The sequence below is a fragment of the Amblyomma americanum genome, chromosome 3 (assembly GCF_052857255.1).
Source record: "Amblyomma americanum isolate KBUSLIRL-KWMA chromosome 3, ASM5285725v1, whole genome shotgun sequence".
NCBI classification, from domain to species: Eukaryota; Metazoa; Arthropoda; class Arachnida; order Ixodida; family Ixodidae; genus Amblyomma; species Amblyomma americanum.
The window spans coordinates 20,146,630-20,165,798 of record NC_135499.1 but is presented as its reverse complement, the minus strand read 5'-3'; the positions used below and the strand labels follow the sequence as shown (position 1 = coordinate 20,165,798).

Sequence of the window (19,169 nt, the reverse complement as noted above, 5' to 3'; positions counted from 1 at the left end):
ATGAGGTGCAACGTAGTGAAAGGTACGCAAGTAGTCCGCACGGGAAAACAAAGGGAGGTGTGTTACTCCGCACTTGTTCTGTGGACGTGTTGCCTGCAGCTGTGACACACAGCATTCTGCCTTGGGTGAACGACCAGCATGCTACTCTTCTTTATGCTTCACACTGCTGCCCTTCCCTCCTTTTCTACTTTCCTCCTCGTGCTCTCTTTGCGATCTCCATAGTCGAAGAGAGCCGGCGACACTCGGCACAATGTCCATGGCTGCCAATCGTCTCATAATGGTGCAATCTCTGGCGAGTGATCCATACCTTAATTCGGTGACGCCATCGGCGAGCACACGACGGCGTGCACTACTCTTCTCTACTCCTGACGCTGCCAGCTTTCCCTCCTCCTCCGCTTTCCTCCTAGCATTCTGTTCAGTACTGCCATTTTTTCTCCTCTGCATTTGCTCTCTTTTACCCTCCGAAGCGCTCGTTCGCTCGGTTACACCGAGGCCAATGGCAACACTCAACGAACCTAATGGGCAACTCAATGGGCACCTAAGAGCTGCGCTCTAGAAGCGAAAGTTGGTATGTGACACATGCCAACCAGCAAAGGCTCAGAGCGAGCAGTGGCAGCGTGATTAGAAAACAGTCACGAGATTCAGCATGCTTGTGAACCGAGCATGAGCTCTACGCTACATTCTGAGGAAAACAAAATAGAATACACGAGATGAGGACTTTGTTCTATTAAAGTTCGGCCATTGTCTTCAACGTTCACAGCACCAGAAAAGGCACTCTCACTGCTTTCTCCGGTATTGGTATCTGATGAATTTTTCAACTACATCGAACTCATGTGCTATGCTTGCTATGCAGTTGCACACATAAGACAGCCCTCCATTTAAATGCTGCTGACGACCACCACCAACGTTTGAGAGGCATGAGTCACAGCACAGCAGACCGACTAGGAGCAGTTTTCTTTCACAACAAGACCTCTAAAGCAGACAGTCACCAAGGTGTAGTTCTCCACTCGTAGTTCGTCAGGCAACAGCCCAGACACAGTAGAATCTAAGCGATACGAATTCGAGGAATTTGCTGCCCAGAGGGAAGAGTATAATGTACAGAATTTCGTGAGTTTTGAACATTTTCTGCACTGCTATGAGTGATATGAACAAGCAAGCTGCGACCGCACTCTCGAATGCTAAGCACTGCATGCATATCACCAATGCCGTGACCAACAGTCGGGCGGTAAGCACCACTAGGCACTAAGTAGTAGTGGCATCCCCAGCATCGCAAGTGAGCAGTGCCACAGTATCCACTGTGAGCGTGAGCTGTAGCGCACATACAGTCCGTACATCGCCGATGTCGTGATGGCCAGTCGCATGAGGCACGCCACGAGACATACGGTGCACACCACGAGACATAAAAACCCATCATAAAAACCAAGGTCTGCATGAATGCATTTTGTTTTTGTTTAAAATGCACATTTTTTTCAGTGAACTACACAGCTGAAGCTTTGTGTACCGTTAGTTCTGCATATATATGATCTGGGGTACTTGAGCGGTCCAAGTGCGTGCCACCTACTGCCATTTTGCCTACCGTGCACAGAGGCTGTGTGCAGAGAATGTGTATGCATTGATGTTTGTTATTCTTTTCTTTTATCTTGTAATGTTTTTGTGATTTGCCTGCATTTATGTGTTATGATATATAAATCAACCCCCACCCAACGTAAAGCCAAATTGGCGCTGTGGGTAAAACTAAATAAATAAATACAGTCGCCGACCGATTTTTCACTCAGCTGGACCCGGAAAATCGTGCAAATAATTTAACAGTCCGAAAAATCCATAAACTTCAAAAAAAAAAAGGCCACCACCCTCTGGAAGACGAAGTAACGAGCGTTACCTTTATTGGCCACGTCATGCTGGGGGGGGGGGTAAAAGAAGGAAAGGGATGGGAGGGCACAACCAATTTTAATGGCTGCCATCTTGGATTCGAGAAACCGAAACTATGCAGCCATTTCGTCCCCTGACGTCATACTGGGGGGGGGGGGGGGGGGGGTAAGGGGAAGAAGCAATGGGAGGGCACGAGTTTTAACGGCCGCCATCTTGGATTCGAGAAACCGAAACCATGCCACCATTTCGTCCCCTGACGTCAGACAGGGGGGGGGGGGGGGGGCACCATCTCGGATTCGAGAAACCGAAACTATGCCGCCATTTCGTCCCCTGACGTCATACTCACATAATTCCACCTCTATTCACCATATTGGACCGTGACGTAATCATTGGCATGTGGCAGGTGGTTGTTTCTACGATGCTATTGTAGATGGAGCTTTATGTCTCAATGCGAGAAGTGCTGTTTTCTAGTTGCTGCAACAGATGGAGGTGTGATCTCAGGGTGGTAGCAGACCCCACAAAATCTCGAAACATGATGAGTAAGAGCTAGCGCTTTTAATAAAAATCTTTCTGCAGAAATCGGGCTATAAAAATCGCAAACAACGCCTTTCCCGAGTCCCCACATACCGCTTGCAAACGATATTAGACTTTAACTGAGCTACAACCATGCTTTTGTCATGTCCGCACCACCTCCATGACAGGGGCCATGACAGCCCATTTTCATGCATACCCTGCTTATCACCTTTCATTCCCAACAGGTTAAATTACAATTCCCAGAATTTTCAGTTCATTCTGTGCGATAAATGTTTTTAAAATGAATTTTTTTAGTTTCTTCTGCGAACTGCTTGCTGGTCTGGCAACCTCTGATCGCTGACGTCACGAGGTGATACACGCCCCGTGTCGTCTGCTGCGAGTGTTGAAGTGCTTTCATGCACACCGTAGACAGTAGTCGCTCAAAAAGTTTTTTTCTTCTAGCTTAGCGAAATAAAATGCATTTTCCGTGTTCTCTATTGGGAAGCCTTCAACTTAGTACACGAGCTAAGTGATCTTGGGAAAGCGGACTTGCTCGTGGCACCCGTTTCCCGATTGTTGAGGAAGCAGAAATCGATGGACCCCTGCTTTATTATTTACGCTTCCAAGCACGCTGTTCATATGCATGCTTGTGGTCTCTTTTGAGCAGTCAAGTACTCCCGTATGTGAAAAGCGGCACATGCCGTGCATGCCTTCGCCGATGCGCACCGTGAAAGCCGCGGCGCTTTGTAGCTAGCTACAAAGTTCTTGTCTGCTATTCATCGGCTCGATAATTAAACTCAAACCGCAGCGGTGGCCAAGTGGTTGAGCATCCGCCTCGTATGCGGGAGGTGCGGGGTTCGATCCCCAGTGCCGCCGGGTACCCACCGGTGATACAATGGGTACAAGCTTTCCCCTGGTCTGGTGCTCGGCTTATTTAGGGTGAAATGCTTGGAAAATGGGTCTTTGACCCCACCTTGAGAAAAAGAAAAATACCTTGTGACACGGCGCTCTTTGGCCATAGCTGCCCTTGCGCCATAAAAATCCATAATCATCCAATTAAACTCAAATTATCAAAAGGTGACATTGAGTAACCTTGAGGCACGAAAGGAGCACAGAAAAGTGCAGAGTGCGACGACTTCCCCGCTGCATGTACATTTGTAAGTCGAACATACATTTCCTTCGACTTTGCAAGAACCAAGCCGCTTGCAAAACCCTATGCGACTCGAATGCTTTCACTGCCCGCACCGATGAATAGTCGCCGCCGTCTAAATGAGTGCTTCAAATTAATAGTACATCATCTAGGATTTTGCTGTGTGTGCACATTGTGCGCCAGGAGCGCGACGATTACGACAACTGCAGCCGCGTGCTGAGGTTGTTTACATGGCTGTGCGCAAGCAGTACTGCTCGTTTGCGTGGCATAAAACGCAAGGTGGGTTCTCCTTATCTTAAATATATTACGTGCTCTTGCTCACAAATTGCACTTCTACTCATTTACACACATGATAACATTGCAATAAGCGCCGATTTGGGAAACCTGTTTGGGAAACGCTTCGCGTAGGATACCGGCGTTTCCCGCTAATAGTAGCTGCTTTCTCTTATGTTACCAAAATTTAATTTTAAATAGCTTTAGCTAAAAATACGTTCGGACATTACTTGAATTAATGAAAACAACCAGATTTGTTGTCCACAGTGGACGCCGATGGCTCCTGCCGGCTGCCTTCCGCACGTGCTATGCAGGCCGGGTCATATGTCGGCACTTCCTCCTTATTGTACTCGCATCCTGCAATGTAGGCAGCCATCGCTTTGAGGGCACTGTAGTCAAAACTACGCTCGACAGCTATTTGCAGGCACTAAAACTTGCGAAGTCGCTCTCTGGAATCGCCAAAATCGCGCACACGAATCCTGCATACTCGCTAGGCCTCGTCACGAAAAGGGCCGGCGGTCCACCGTCGACAGAAATTCAAGACTATGACAAAAGTTCCTCACTGATTAGTAAGAAAGTGTGCAGATATGATATGTAGCTCCTCATTTCGCTTTTTTCGATACTGATCAGGTACACAAGCACAGTTTTTCCGGCCGTCGCCTCACCGGGCGTAAAGCTTTCGCTCGGCTGCACAAGCCCAGGCGACGGCGGCGAGCGACAAGTGGTACCGTCGTGCGGCATTTCCTGCCCTTGTCACTTGCCTCGCCTATCGGTTTTATGCGCGGGCACCGATTGAAAGCGTATATCGCCGTGCCTAGCATGAGGTCCAATAAGTGTTTTAATTTATAGAATGTCATACCAACTAGTCCTCTACCACACGCTTCTGGTTCCCACTAAGCTGACTCTTAACATTACTAGGATACGCGGTCGTTGATCGTGCTGGCGTCGTCGTCAGATCTAGCGTGACAGACCAGTGCGTCAGCGACGGCATTTGCATACCGCCCAGCCCACCGACCGTCGATCGCCGTTGCATCGGCCTATAGTGTGACCGGACCCTACCTATACCAAAGAAAAACTGCGTTATTGTTAATATTGCTTTTGCCGCACCAGTCACTCATATATGGGGGACAACTGCTACTGCGATCACCCGCGAAAGTACAGGGGGAAATGAGACCTCGCTGCACATATTGCAGCAACGAGAACAGACGACGTTGCTCCGTGCATGCCCTAGTGACGTCACGAGAGCGTTCAATATGGCGATCGCTGCCGGTGGGAGGAGTCTCCCGGTCTCAATTTCGATCACATTTTTTGGAATATACAGCATCTAGGGCAGCCAAATTTCGGAAATTGAATCATAAGCTCTTGTGTTAGCTACTGAAGCACAAAACTGCAATATGAAGAACAACTATGTCATGCCCCCTTTAAGCCGAAAAAATGAATTTTTTGCTGAAAAACACAGTGTCCAAAATACCGTACATGAAAATGTACACGTTCCTGCGTGACGGTTTCTCGGCAAGGTCCAAAATATCATGCAAATCCGAATTATTGGAGTCCGAAAAATCAGTCGGCCACTGAAATACATAAAATGAGGCATCTCTAGATATTCAGCATTCACTTTTTGTCTTGCCCCCCACCCCCATTTCTTATGGACATAAACTTTAAACTACTGCTCACCAGCCCAGAAGCCCAGCCTTGTTTTCGAGAGTCCAGGACATACAGTGTAAAATGCAAGCGCTGTCTTAAGTGTTTATTTTGCGCCCATCCTTTGCTCTGTCCTGGACTTTTCATGCAGCCAGGAAATATGTCTAATGAGGGGGGCTCACTTGTGAAGGCACTGGACGATGGAACGAAGCACATCTGCACTGGCTTCCTCCTTCGCAACCAGTGTCTTTGCAGCAGACAGCCACCGCTGGCAACACTGGGAGCAAGAAACATCCAACATCAGGCAGCTGAAGCTTTCAATGCAAGACGATTTCATTCACCTCTTTCAACTCCAACTCGCATCCTATGCTGCCGCATCCTTCAAGGAACCGATTCTTCAGATGAGATCAACATGCAAGGTGAACAAGTTTCTACGGTCCCTTCACGTTCATGTCAAAGGGAGTCTACCACATTTTCATATGATGCCTGCTCTTCTTGTCACCTCTCCATGTCACCTCCTGCCTGGAAGCACGCTTGATCACATTCGCCGATATGTCCACACCACCTCTAGCCACATTCTATCACCTCTTCACGCCATCTTGCACAGAAGCAACATACTACAGAAAAGTGCGTCATTAAAGGTGGTCTGAACATGCTATTAATGTTCACATTACTTGAGTACAGTTCAGGGGCATCCCTGTTCTGAAAAGAAATTTTTATTAATGCCCTCATGATTCTGCGATCTTCAGAGAACATGCATTTCTGCTCGCTGATTCTAAACATGGCATTTATTTCATGTAAACCAAGTCCTTGTGCATTATTGTAATATGTTATGCAAGCCTCTTGCAGACAGCATTTAAGAAACTTTGCTGCAAAGTAAGTGCTGAAATGCATGCCTTTGGTTTGTCGTGACATCAAGGAATGCACTAAGGGTAAAATTATCACCCTGCCTATCATAGAAGTTGAGTTATCGAGTTTTGAAGTGACAAGTTTGCATCCCTGTAACTTCAAAACCCTATAACTCAAGCTTTATGACCGCCAGGATGACAATTTTACCCTTACTTAATCCGTTGATGTCACAAAAAAGTAATTCTACGCATTTAAGCAAGTTCCTTACAGCAAAATTTTATAAAAGCTGTCTCCAAAAAACTTCTATAACATAATGCATAAGAGCATTATGTTCATCATCATCATCAGCCTTACTACACCCACTGCAGGGCAAAGGCCTCTCCCATATCTCTCCAATTAACCCTATCCTTTGCCAGCTGCATCCACCCTCTATGATCAAACCAATTAGAATTATGTTATGTAAGAGCATTACATGTAGAACTTGTTCTACATGTAATTAAATGTCAAATTTAGAATAAGCACACAAAAATTTATGTTCCCTGACGATTACATAATTGCGACTTCTTTATTAAAAATGCTTTTCAAAGGGCAGGGCCCCCTTAAACCTAGAAGTAATGAAACTGTGAGGCAGTGGAGGGTTCTAGAACGTGAGTTAATGACATCCTAGTTGAAATCGAGAAGAAAACATAGGCTTGAGAAGGGCATGTAATGTGAAGGCTAGATAACCAATGGTTGTTCAGTGTAACACACCAGATACCAAGAGGAAGCAATTATAGCAGGGGGTAGCAGAAAGTTCGGTGGGCAGATGAGATTAGGAAGAGTGCAGGGATAAGGTGGCCACAGCTGGCACAGGACAGGGCTAACTGGAGAGATGTGCAAGAGGCCTTTGCCCTGCAGTGGGCGTACTCAGGCTGATGATGATGAGGACGAAGTTTCTCAATTGCCCAGCACCGTGTCACAGATCTCCCCGGAGAACACTCGGACCAAAAGAATGGACTAGGCGACAGGTGTACCCACACAGACGCACATTTAATACACCCTACGTGACACACACACTAGCACACAAAACTAACTAACAAACTAACACAAAACACTAAGACTATAAATCCACACGACCCAGAAACACTGCTACCAGCGTCTACTACTAGCGTTCTACTGTTAGCGGTTGGCGTTCGTGCTCTCGGTTGGTTCGGTGCGGCTGCGGCGTTGTATGTGTCCAGTAGACAGCATCGAGGTGGCGTTCGACGTGCTGCGGCTGGCGTCACTGGCGGCATCGTACAAGCTCCCGGTCCAAGTGCCCGTGGAGGTGATGCCATTGTTGTTAGCGTTGGGGGCACCACCCGGATGGGTGGCAACAGCGCCGGAGACACCCCTGGCCGTAGCAGGTGGTAGTGTCCTCAGTCAACTCCCCGGAACGGGCTCAGGAACGGCAGGAAGCCCACGGTGCGAAGCCATAGAACGCGAGATCAGCGGAGCAGCAGCCGGCGTCGCTCTCTTCCAACCGGCGTGGCTCTCTTCCAGCCGAAGCGCCCCTGATCCACCGGAGCCTCCGCTTATCTGTTCTCCGCCGTGTCTCGCTCTCCGTCGCCCTTTTGTAGCCTTGGCGTTAGTCCAAGTAAGCCTTGTCATCGTCTTCTCCTTTTTCTCTTCTCCACCAATCATCTCTCTCCACCATACCGAATGCTTCTTCATCTTCTTTAGTCTTCGGTTAATCCACGTCATCCTTATCGCCAACCTCTTCGTCTTCTTCACACCTCTTTCCTTCATAATTTTATTTTAGACTCCCTATTATATGACACGCTGCCAGCATTGAAGAGTGTGCATTTGTGTACCCAATGTAACGAAGGTGTTGACCTAGATATATCGCAAACATATTCTTGTCCTTTAAACTCGAACTTCGGATTATTGGCCCAGATACTGTGATTTTGCCAAGGTCGGATTTATGAAAGTCAGCATGGTATCTGGTCGCTACCAAATATTCGGAAATTCACAAATACCGATTTCTCAAAGATGAATATGAACCAAATAACAAACATACTCTATTCATACTCGAAATTTAGAACATTCACACACCCCTAAAGACCACCAAGTGCAATTGAGAGCATGAGAGCCCTCTTTTTCAAGTAGAAGCTTAACTGTGGAAATTTCTGTGCATCATTACGCAATAACCAGGATCTAGCAGAATGCATGCAGTTAAGTTACCTGAGCAGCGTGTTGGGGTTTACTCAACCTTCAAACCCGCAACTGCAAACACAATGCTGCCAGGAACATGTGAGACAAGCAACTAAGCAGATGCACAGAAGTGCAGGGTCTCGATCCGGAATATTTTAAGGTTCGGTTTGGGTTCAGTTCCGGGTTTGGCTATGGAGCAGCATTATGTTCTGGCTAATGACGGAGCCTAATGACGGATGGCCATGCAGAACCACCGCGTTCGACGAGGTCAATGCTCAAAGAACAGGTGCATCTAAGTGCAGGAGGTATATGCTGCGCAACTTCAACCTCCTGACTGGTTGCCCATTTTTTGACATGTGCGCCTTCTAGAACTTCGTTGTGCACGTAGACTAAGGGAGCGATGGCAGAGTGAGGCTGTATTTGGCCCGTTCAAGTACGGCACCCTACAGCCAATGTAGCCAAGGCGGATGCTGCGAATGCTATATGTAAAAGCATTCACAGCATTTGATCTTACATAGGCTATCACCAAAGCGTTCTTCGTAAGAATGTTAAGTAGCGTAAGCCTCTCTTTTCAGACACCAACAAGCCGAAGTGAAACAGCTACAGGCAGATATAAGCCACCTGACAGAGAAATAAAGATCCAGCAGTCTGAGAACTGCACGACGAAGCCACCTGCTAGCGATTGGTACCTATTTTTTTATAACCAGAGCAATTTCAGCACAATCAGCAGCAAAACACAAAATAATTTCGTCACAGTTATGTTTCAGTGCAGTAAGATCTTTCTTTCTCGGTGTAATTATTCCATGCCAGCGAGCACATGCATTTCTGGATGGCCTCTTAAGTGTAATCACTGTTTATTTTTATTTTTTTCAGTATCTTTAGTACTGGTTTAAGCCCGCCTTTCCTTGCTTATTTTTGTCGCGTGCAACAAAGTATCTTCGGATTCTGAAAAAAGAAAATGCACCAATTTATACTTCCTTTAGTTTCTAATATAGTAAAAATAATAATAGTAGTAACCGTTACAGATCTATATTCCTTGGTGTTCAACAACTAGACATTCATTTGAAGTATCATGACCGTATTGTTCACTTAATTAACATGCAGAAAACCAAGGTAATGGTCAACAGCCTAGCAAGGGAGCAGCATTTCACAATTGGAAGCGAGGTGCTTTAAGTGGTAAAGGAACTACTTAGGGCAGGTAGTGACAGCTGATCTGGATCATGAGAGAGAAATAACTAGAAGGATAAGAACGGGGTGGAGCGCATATAGCAAGTTTTTTCAGATCATGAATAGCAGTTTACCACTATCCCTCAAGAAAAAAGTGTACAACAGCTGTATCTTGCCGGTACTCACCTACAGTGCAGAAGCCTGGAGGCTAAGGAAAAGGGTTAAGCTTAAGATAAGGACAACACAGCTAGCCATGGAAAGAAAAATGATAGGTGTAAGGTTAAGATACCGGAAGCGGGCAGAGTGGGTGAGGGAACAAACGTGGGTTATGATATCCTAGTCGAAATCAAGAGGAAGAAATAGGCATATGATGCGAAGGCAAGACAACCGCTGGTCCTTAAGGGTGATGGAGTGGATTCCAAGAGAAGGCAAGCGTAGCAGGAAGTGGCAGAAAGTTAGGTGGGCGGATGAGATTAAGAAGTTTGCAGGCATAGAGTGGTCACAGCTGGCAAAAGACCAGATTAATTGGATAGACATGGGAGAAGCTTTTGCCCAGCAGTGGGTGTAGTCAGGCTGATGATGATGATGATGATGAATAAAATGGCACCCGGCATACATATTCTTACTAAAACACACCCCTACTCTAGCTTAAACTCCCTGATCGCAATGTATCACTCATTTGTCCACAGTCACATCAAATGGAGCTTAACATGCTGGGAAAATACATATTGCTTACATTTTGACTCAACACAGGTAATTCAGAACACAGCCATAAGAATTGTTACGTCCGGTCTCTGTATTGTTAATGCTAGAAGTCTACTTCATAGGAATAATCTAACAGTTTCAGAGCTCATTCAATTTCCATTTGGGTATTCACTTCTTCAAACGCATGAACAACCAATTACCGCCTGGTTCAGTTTGTAGTGCCACTACTACTGCTCGCGCGATCACATCCAGGTCATCAACCATGTGGCCCATAGTGGGAGGCCACAGTTATTGCTGCTGATGCCGTTGCATGGACAAAGGCAGTTTGCGTAAGCCTCGAGGAGCTGAAGGTGATGGCTGCAGTGCGAGCCAGGTGCCCAACCTGTTCTGTTCAGCTTGCGCTCGCCAAGCAACTTCTTCATCGCGCGAGCAGAAGCGGTGGCGTTACAAGTTCTTATCATCTAGCCTCGCCAATTTAAACATAACCCGGTTCGCTTCTAACGACAATTTAGTACTGCCTGAAGTTCAGGTTCAGTTCCGATTTGACACTTTGCAGGAGTGTGCTCACCGTGACATTGGAGACGAAGCTCTTGCTCTGGACGGCTGCCTCCAGGATGGCGGTGGCCCTGGTGAGGACGCCGCTGTCCCTGGATGAGTCCAGTAGCTTCTCAAGGCCTGCAAGTAGTGAAGCCCGCATTATTTGTCAGCTAAACTACCATCCCACCTGTGGGTCACTGGCATTAATTATTTTTCTGTGAGCAAGTTCAGCAAGGGCACAATAGTTTATGTAGTGTGCGATGCGCGTGACAAACGAAGACAACTTTTGGTTCCCACCGGTGACATGCCGACAGGAGATGCATGTGACCCCACAACCAGCATGATAATGACTTGAAAAAAACCAGTCACAAAAGACAAGGGAAGGAGTGTTCACACAACAACGACTGGACTGTCAACTGAGATTTATTAGACAAAACATAGTCCCAGCAAGGCCAGCAGAGCATGCGCAACAGCCGCATCACAACTCACAGCGCACAGGGCACACAAGATATACCTCTAACGTGACCGGCCTAAACAAGCGAATTCCTTCTCGAGTAAGCGCACCAAGGTTGTGCTAATGCAATCTTGGCCTGACAAACTGGTATGGTATGCTTCCAAGATTTCTCGCTCTTGCTTTCCCTTGCCTCTGCCAAGAGTCATTACGTTGCTGAACAGGGAATAACACCCACATTCATTGCAATGGCGGGGCAATTTGGCACCGTCATCATACCCCAGGGAGGAGTGGTGCTCATGCAGCCGGTCATTAATACATCGACCTGTTTGGCCTATGCATACTCTTTCGCATGTGACAGGGAACTTGTACACGACCTGAGCGACACACGCCGTGAAGCAGTTCTCGTGCTGTGTTGTGCAAACGTGGTTCCTTTCCCTGCCTCGAGAAATGCGCAAGCACAGACCCGAAAGCTTGCAAGGGGCAGAAAACACCACACTCACACCCTGCTTGACAGGCCAAGATTGCAGTAGCACAACCTCGGTGCGCTTACTCGAGAAGGAATTCGCTTTTTTAGGCCGGTCACGGTAGATGTGTATCTTGTGTGCCCTATGCGCTGTGAGTTGTGATGCGGCTGTTGCGCATGCTCTGCTGGCCTTGCTGGGACTATGTTTTGTCTAATAAATCTCAGTTGACAGTCCAGTCGTTGTGGCGTGAACACTCCTTCTCTTGTCCCTTGTCTTTTGTGACTGGTTCTTTTCAAGTTACTATGAAAAAACTGGCCCGCATTTCAACCCTTATGATAATGACTGTAACCGTAGTGTGATAACAAAAGCGACCTAGCATGCAAGCATAATGTAGCATGCAGCAGGATTTCCCAGATAGGCACTAGAAGAATAGTTTGACCACATAATTTTTATTAGAAGGTTTGGTTTGGTTTGGCTTATGAGTTTAAAGGGGCTGCAAAACACTGCTTGAACGGATGGCGGCTATACTTCAGATGGATTCTTTGCATCCCACAGATGCTGACTCAAAAAGAATTAGAGGAATCGATGCATAGGAACAGGAGTTATTCAATAAAATTTCAAAATACAAGCAAACAAACTGCTGCCCTCAACTCAATTTTTGCGTGGCTTTCCATTCCCAATCCACTCTCCAAATGACGACACGGGGCCGGACCAATCAAAGCAGCCTATCTGAGCACGTTGCGGAAGTTCGCACACCATGGTTGCCTAATTGCTGTAACTCGTTCTTGCCAAGGCTGGTAGCGCCGTTTTCATAGTTACAGCAACCACATGAATGCCCAGCTGGCCCAGCGATGCTTCGTCGCCATGTTGACAGCGCAAAAGAGAACACTGATCAGTGACGTTCCCCAACTTAAGGATCTGAACTAAATCAGAGCTCGAGCGCGAGATACTGTGATGGATTGACGGCCTGCACAAGTTACTAAATACATTTAGCATAGCGCTACTGCTTACCGCCTACCATGGCCCACCGCTAGGAACGCGCTGATTGGTCAAGGAGAGCAAGGCACGTGCTGTTGACGGGAACGTAGCGGCATCTGGCGCCACCACCAGGTGATCCTCCACAAGCTGACGACGAGCACTGCTGAATGTGAAACGAATGGCTTTTTTCTTTGCATCCTTCCTTGGGACCGAAACAAATACTTGTAGAGTGCAATGGCTTGATCGGATCGATTCTGCAAAGCTGTTCTCAGATACATAGAGAGTAGCCATAAGTGTTGTGTGCTAGGTCGTAGGATGTGTACAGAGAGGCGCAAAGTCCTTCGATGCAAAAAGTAGCCAGAGCCTCTGGTGGTGTTTTCTTGCTTTATTTGCTTTACAGCACTTTTATCTAAGGCAAACAAGTTGGTTTTATTGACGTAATATAAAACACAAAAACTTGAGAAAACGTATCTCTATTTAATAACACAATCTGCGGTATATTTACTGTAGTATATTTACTGTTTGTCCAATCATCAAGTTCCCGCCCAGTGATGACATACCCAATGCTAAAAACTGCCACTGTGTGGTGACACCATCAGTGCCATGAATTTGTTTTTGCGAGCTAATTAAAATATTAAAAACCAGTGTATATGTGGCACCACCGATGCTAATAGCATCTATAACTCATTCTATGTAACCAACAGGCAAATCAATGCACTGATTATGTGTTTAGGGGCCCCTTTAACATCCCAAAGCAACTCAGGCTAAGAGGGATGCCGTAGTGGAGGGCTCTGGATAATTTCGACCACCTGGGATACTTTACCGTACACTGACATCACACAGTACAAGGGCCTCTAGCATTTCGCCCCCATCGAAATGAAACCGCTGCGGTGGGGCTGGACCCGCGTATTTCAGGACAGCAGCCGAGCACCATAACCACAGAGCCACTGCAGAATTTTTATCAAAAGCAAGCACAACACTGGAAACCCAGAATAAAGTGACATGATTTTGGGCAACACACTCCAGCTACATAACAACATTAAAAGATGTGCTCCCATGCTTATTCCTTTGAGAAACATCACCTTCTGTGCCTGCAAGCCAACGTACTATACAACATTCGAGTCCCAATGTGAAGACTGGTAAACTCATCTCAAAACAAAGAAATCCCTGCCAGCTGTACTACACTCAAGAAAGTCTACAAGTTCAGCTGCAGCACAACTGTGCACATAGTGCCTGAAGGGTCACTAACTCTGCATGTTAGATTAGTGGCAGTGACAACTGACTAGCACAGTGAGATATCACTGAAACGAACTCTTTATTGGGCTGACTTGTGCCCATGAAAAACAAAACTCAGCAGTCGCCAAAAGAACAGAACCAATGCTGCTCTTGGTCACACTCAATCTAATCCCTTAAGGGTTCATTAAAGGGAGACGCAGGTCTTGAAATGATCAAAAAATGCTAAAATTTCGATTTTGCAAAAATGGCATATTTGGAATCAATACACTCTAAATTTCCTGCCTAAAAGTTGCAAGGTCTAACTTCGACATCCAATTAACAAAATATCTATATCTGCATGCCTACAACGCCAGGAAAAGGTGATATTGGAGTGATGTGTAGCAGGACTTTGCGCCCGTTGCAATCCATGACCCAGTCCCCCATGGCCGCCATCTTGGTTTCATGTGAAAGCTGGGCCCCTTCCCCACTACCCGGTGTTACTCACTGCTGTGAAATATTTTCCGAATGTCCGGATTGCTCTCTTTTTTGAGGCTTCTGTGATGGAATGTGATGGAACGTGGTGCTCAGCAAACCGCTTCGTGTTCACAAGACGGCCTGACCACCTTTCTTCTTGGTAGCGCCATTATCTGAGCACTTGCTTATGATCTCAACAAGTTGCAGCCAGTACTCCAGATGAGATGCTCTGCCTATACGTTTCTGATAGAGGACAAATGAATTGTACATCGCGTCATCCAAGTGTAGGAAAAACTTGTATGATATCTTCTTTCGCTTCCGTGGCATTGAGCAGCTGGACAGCCTCTGATCTGCCCTGTTGACTCCTCCCATTGTATGGTTGTTCTCCATGATATTTTCTGGGTCCATGGTCTAGTAGCCCCTTTTGTCAGTAAATGGCACCATTTCAGCACTGCGTACAGTGGATAAAACCATCACCAGCTTTCTGTCTATCCACTGTAGAACCAAACATTTGACCCTCAAAAAGGCATGCATCTCGCCATTTTTGTGCTTTGCCCTGGTGAAACAAGGAAGGTCTTTGCGAGCCACTCGTGTTGTGCCATAGACATCAGTAAAGTAAATGTGAAAGAAGTCAGCAAGTTCTGGTTTGGTTTACGGGGGTTTAACGTCCCAAAGCAACTCAGTCTATGGGGGACACTGCAGTGAAGGGCTCCGGAAATTTGGACCACCTGGAGTTCTTCAAGCGGACCCAGAAAGGAGCTCGCAATAAAGTTGCGATATGTCTGGGATGTTAAAAGACGACGCTTCATAATTACCCTCCAGAAAGAATTACTTTAATGCGTTTCGTGGAAGCTGAGTTATATGCAGACAAAATTTGAACTTCCGTGTCGTCTTCGTGCCTTTAGCACTCCTCTCACACGCCAAAATGGCGGTGCTCCTCCGCCGGCCCAACCTTCTCGTCCCCGCCCCTATCTCCGCCAGCCGCGGCCGTGGTAGTGCGTGACGTCTGAAAAGAATATGGCACTGTGAACCAATGATAACCCCCGGCTGCTGACGTCACTTGCATAATGTCGTGTCGTCGTGTGCCAGGTGTTCGCGCGATTGCCCGGCCCCAGGCGTCGCCGCGAGGTGTGAAAGCGGGACTTTTTAAAAGGTATTGTAAATTTCCCGCTCGCTTATGAGGTCTCGTAAGTGGCATGAACGCTCGGTGGCCTGTACTCTACATAGTGCAAGCATTTTAAAGCCAAGCTCAAACACCCCTTTCAGTGGCCCTTTAACGTTCACTGAGGTCGCACAGTACACGAGCCTCTAGAATTTCGCCTCCATCAAAATTTGACCGCCGCGGCTAGGATTGAACCTGTCTGTGCCTTTCAGGTCAGCAGCTAAGCGCCATAACCATTGGGCCACCGCGGCAGCAGCCAGCCAGTTCTGTGGATGTGTGAAAGTTGTCAGTTGTGAAGCAGTAGCCTTTGTCTAGGAAGAGCTCCACAAGCTTGAATACAACTTTATTCGCCATTCCAGAGGTTTCTGTTCCTACTGACGAGGCCTTCATGTTGGTGCCCTTCCCTATATATGTTACTGAGTTCCAAATACAGTCAAACATTGTTAGTTTGGCTTCTGTTTATTCGGAAATTCAGACAATTTGGCGTCCCTGCTCCCTCCCGTCAATGTCAAAAGTCAATGACACTACACACTTGTTAATTCGGAGCGAAATCTCGCACGCATCGGTTAATAGAGACTGAAGACTAGCCAGGAACGGCACTGAGGTCAGTTTTCGAGGCACGCATCGCTACTGTCATTATCCAAAAACCAGTGCCAGGCCGGAAAACCAACCTCCATTCCAAAACCGGAAACGTACAGTAAAACCTCGTTTATTCGGCCCCGTTAATTGAGAAATTCGGATTGCCACCGGGGTCCCGCCAAACGTCCGTGCAAGTCTGCGACGTTGGAAGCTTGTTTATTTGGAAGTCGCAGGGCTCACACTGGTCAATACGGACAGGCCCCCGTGGGGCGTCATGTGGAGATATCAGGGGCTCGACAGATAATTTTCACAGTCCCAAATTGCACTGCACATTACATTTTCTCCTGTGCCCCTCTAATCTGCACTCAAAGGCAGGCGTGTTGACGGTAGGCAGGTTTCCGTCAAGAGGCCCAGAGAGTCCAGTCGCAATGTTTTGTTTTCAGAGCTTCATCGCCAGCCCGCGGCGACGGCGGCTACCTGGTGCACATATCAGCGAGCCAGTTAAGCCGCACTCCATTTGGTATGACGATTCTCTTTTTGCTTATCTTTTTTGTTTGTTTTTTGGCGGCATCTTTCTGCTCTGGGGCCAATGTGCGCTTCCCTCTCGTCGACACTTACGTCAAACACAAGCATGCACAACGTGTGGCAACCATTTTTTTGTGCACAAGCTCCTGATACACAAGCCAGATTTTTTGGAGAGGAGATTGTGGGTGCCGTCCCAAGCCAAGTTCTCAATGGTCGCGTTGTCAACGAAGTACAACATTCTCATGATGACTGGGAACAGGTTTTTGTTGTGTGTTGTGCTAGGTTTTATGGCACATAGGCAACTCAGACCATCATGCGCCAAGCTCAAGGTATCAGAAAAGTTTTTTGCAGAGTTCTATAGAAATGTGAAAAATCATCAGTGGTGCAGTGCCTAAAACGTTAGTACTGCCTAGTGATGAGAAATGAACATTATTTAAGAAACGGCTACTAAGAAAAGCTTTCAAGATGGTCAGGTAACTTTGGCAGCCATACTTGGCTGGGCAAGAATCTCGAGGCTCCCAATCAAATAAAAAAAAAAAAACCTCAGCCTTCTCAGGAGTGAAAAGGTGGCTGAGGTGTATCAAAGAATAAAGCAAATCAGTTGGTAAAAATTTAGAGTCTGCCAAGAAAGCCTGCTTCTCTTAAAAAGCTAAAGACGTAAAACGTGTCAACAGTTGCATCTTCACCCAACAGTAACACTGAGTGTAAAGGAATGTGTTCATTATACAACTGAGCAAAATATTTTTTCCTTAGTTTTTCAAGTTTTGTGCACGAGCATAAAATGTGATTTACTGTTACCTCACCTCCACATTTTTCACAAATGGGTTAGTCACAGAAAGTTGTGTGTCATGTGCGTGTGGCCAATACGGAGACTAATCATTTCAATGAAACGCTCCTGGTGCAAAAATGATTCCCATTCACCTAGAACTGGTTTTACTAAGAGCAGTTTGTTGTTCACTTCATTTTTCCAAGCTGACTGCTATTTTTTCCTTGATTTCCGTTCTACTAAGTTCTTGCAATCTTTAAAGGGTGCATTTACTTTTTTTTATTTCCTTGCCACGAGCTTGACCAGCGCACCAATCTGCTCTCGTTGCTTTATTCTGACATGACTCGGGACCTAGCACAGTTTTATGTTTTGTCCTTGAGCTGTGGCAGTCACTATGTTATGTAAGATGTCACCAAGTAGAGGGGTGACTGGAGAGCTCTCAGAACACTTAAGGAGTCTGTGTAAATAATACTGTCTTTGAACTTGTCGCACAGTATTTTTTCTGTGGCCACAAGTACTGTGTAGCATTCGGCAGTGAAGATGGATATGCACCGTGAAAGTCATACTGTGTCCTCCGGATTCCCTCGCACCACTGCACTTCCTAAGTAACCATCTGTTTTTAAAACCATCACTACAAAATTCTGTAAAAACTACTGCACTTTGAGTGCAAGGAATTCTTGTATGATATGTTGTTGTGGAGTTTGTTCCTTCCGGAAATGTGTAAAGAGTGAAATCGCATATTGCAGGGAAATTGTACCATGGGGGCAGTGGGTCTCGTCTCTGCACAAAACCAGGTAATGTGCTTAGTACGCCAATATCCTCGCACATCTCTTCAAACCGCAAAAGCAGTGACCTGGTAGCATGCGGTTTGTTGTTATAGAGTGTAGATGGGCACTTTGTAGCTATAGGGTAACATGGATGTTTCTGCAGTGAATGGAATTTTAGAATGTACGAGCAAGTGAGCATGGCTCTTTTGTCTGCAAGTGATAGTTCGTTGGTTTCTACATAAAGACTGTTTATGGGTGACGTCTTGCATGCAACAGTGGAAAGACTCAAAAGTACTGGATCCAGTCGTTTAAGGTATGATGGTCTCGCTGACCCATACACTATACATCCATAATCCATGGTACAGCTTACAGCGGAGCGATAATTATTTAAAATACATGTCCAACCAGAACCCAAGCATTTTCGGGAAAGTACTTTAAGTATGTTTAAGGATCGGGAAGCTTACTTTTCGAAAGCATTGAAGTGAGATAGGAATGTCAATTTTTTGCAAAAAGTAATGCCTAGAAATTTTACTTCATTTTTTATATATAGTTCAATTCTGTTCAGATGTAAGCTGGGGTCGGATTGCAGACCTCGTTTTTAGTGAGAACAGAACGCCCCCTGTTTTCTGTGTGGAGAACTGTAATCCATTTTTGTCTGCCCATGGCTACAGTTTGTTTATTGTCAACTGTATTTGTTGTCTGCCCATGGCTATAGTTTGTTTATTGTCAACTATATTTGCCTCTCGTATGTTGCTACACTGAAGGGCGTGCAAGCTATTTCAAGATCGTCGACATAGACAGAATACATAATGGATTTTGGGATTATTTTGTTAATGAAATTCATCTTTACAAGAAAGGGTATTGCACTTAAAATACACCCTTGAGAACCTCGTTCTCTTGAACGAAGTT

General features: G+C 46.2%; 1 protein-coding gene across 9 annotated transcripts in view; it reads right to left on the bottom strand.

The window, feature by feature from the left end:
- Positions 1 to 19,169, bottom strand: part of LOC144124469 (telomere-associated protein RIF1-like) — a 395,573-nt gene that overhangs the window by 345,673 nt on the left and 30,731 nt on the right. For 5 of the 9 annotated variants that reach the window (XM_077657148.1, XM_077657150.1, XM_077657155.1 and 2 more), the window contains exons 4-5: positions 10,908 to 11,014; positions 5,629 to 5,723 (exon numbers count right to left, since the gene is read on the bottom strand). In XM_077657148.1, coding sequence (XP_077513274.1) covers positions 5,629 to 5,723; positions 10,908 to 11,014 — 202 coding nt within the window. Of the gene's footprint in view, positions 1 to 5,628; positions 5,724 to 10,907; positions 11,015 to 12,805; positions 12,936 to 19,169 lie in introns of all 9 variants that reach the window. The other 4 variants (XM_077657154.1, XM_077657153.1, XM_077657151.1 and 1 more) reach the window with 3 other exon arrangements.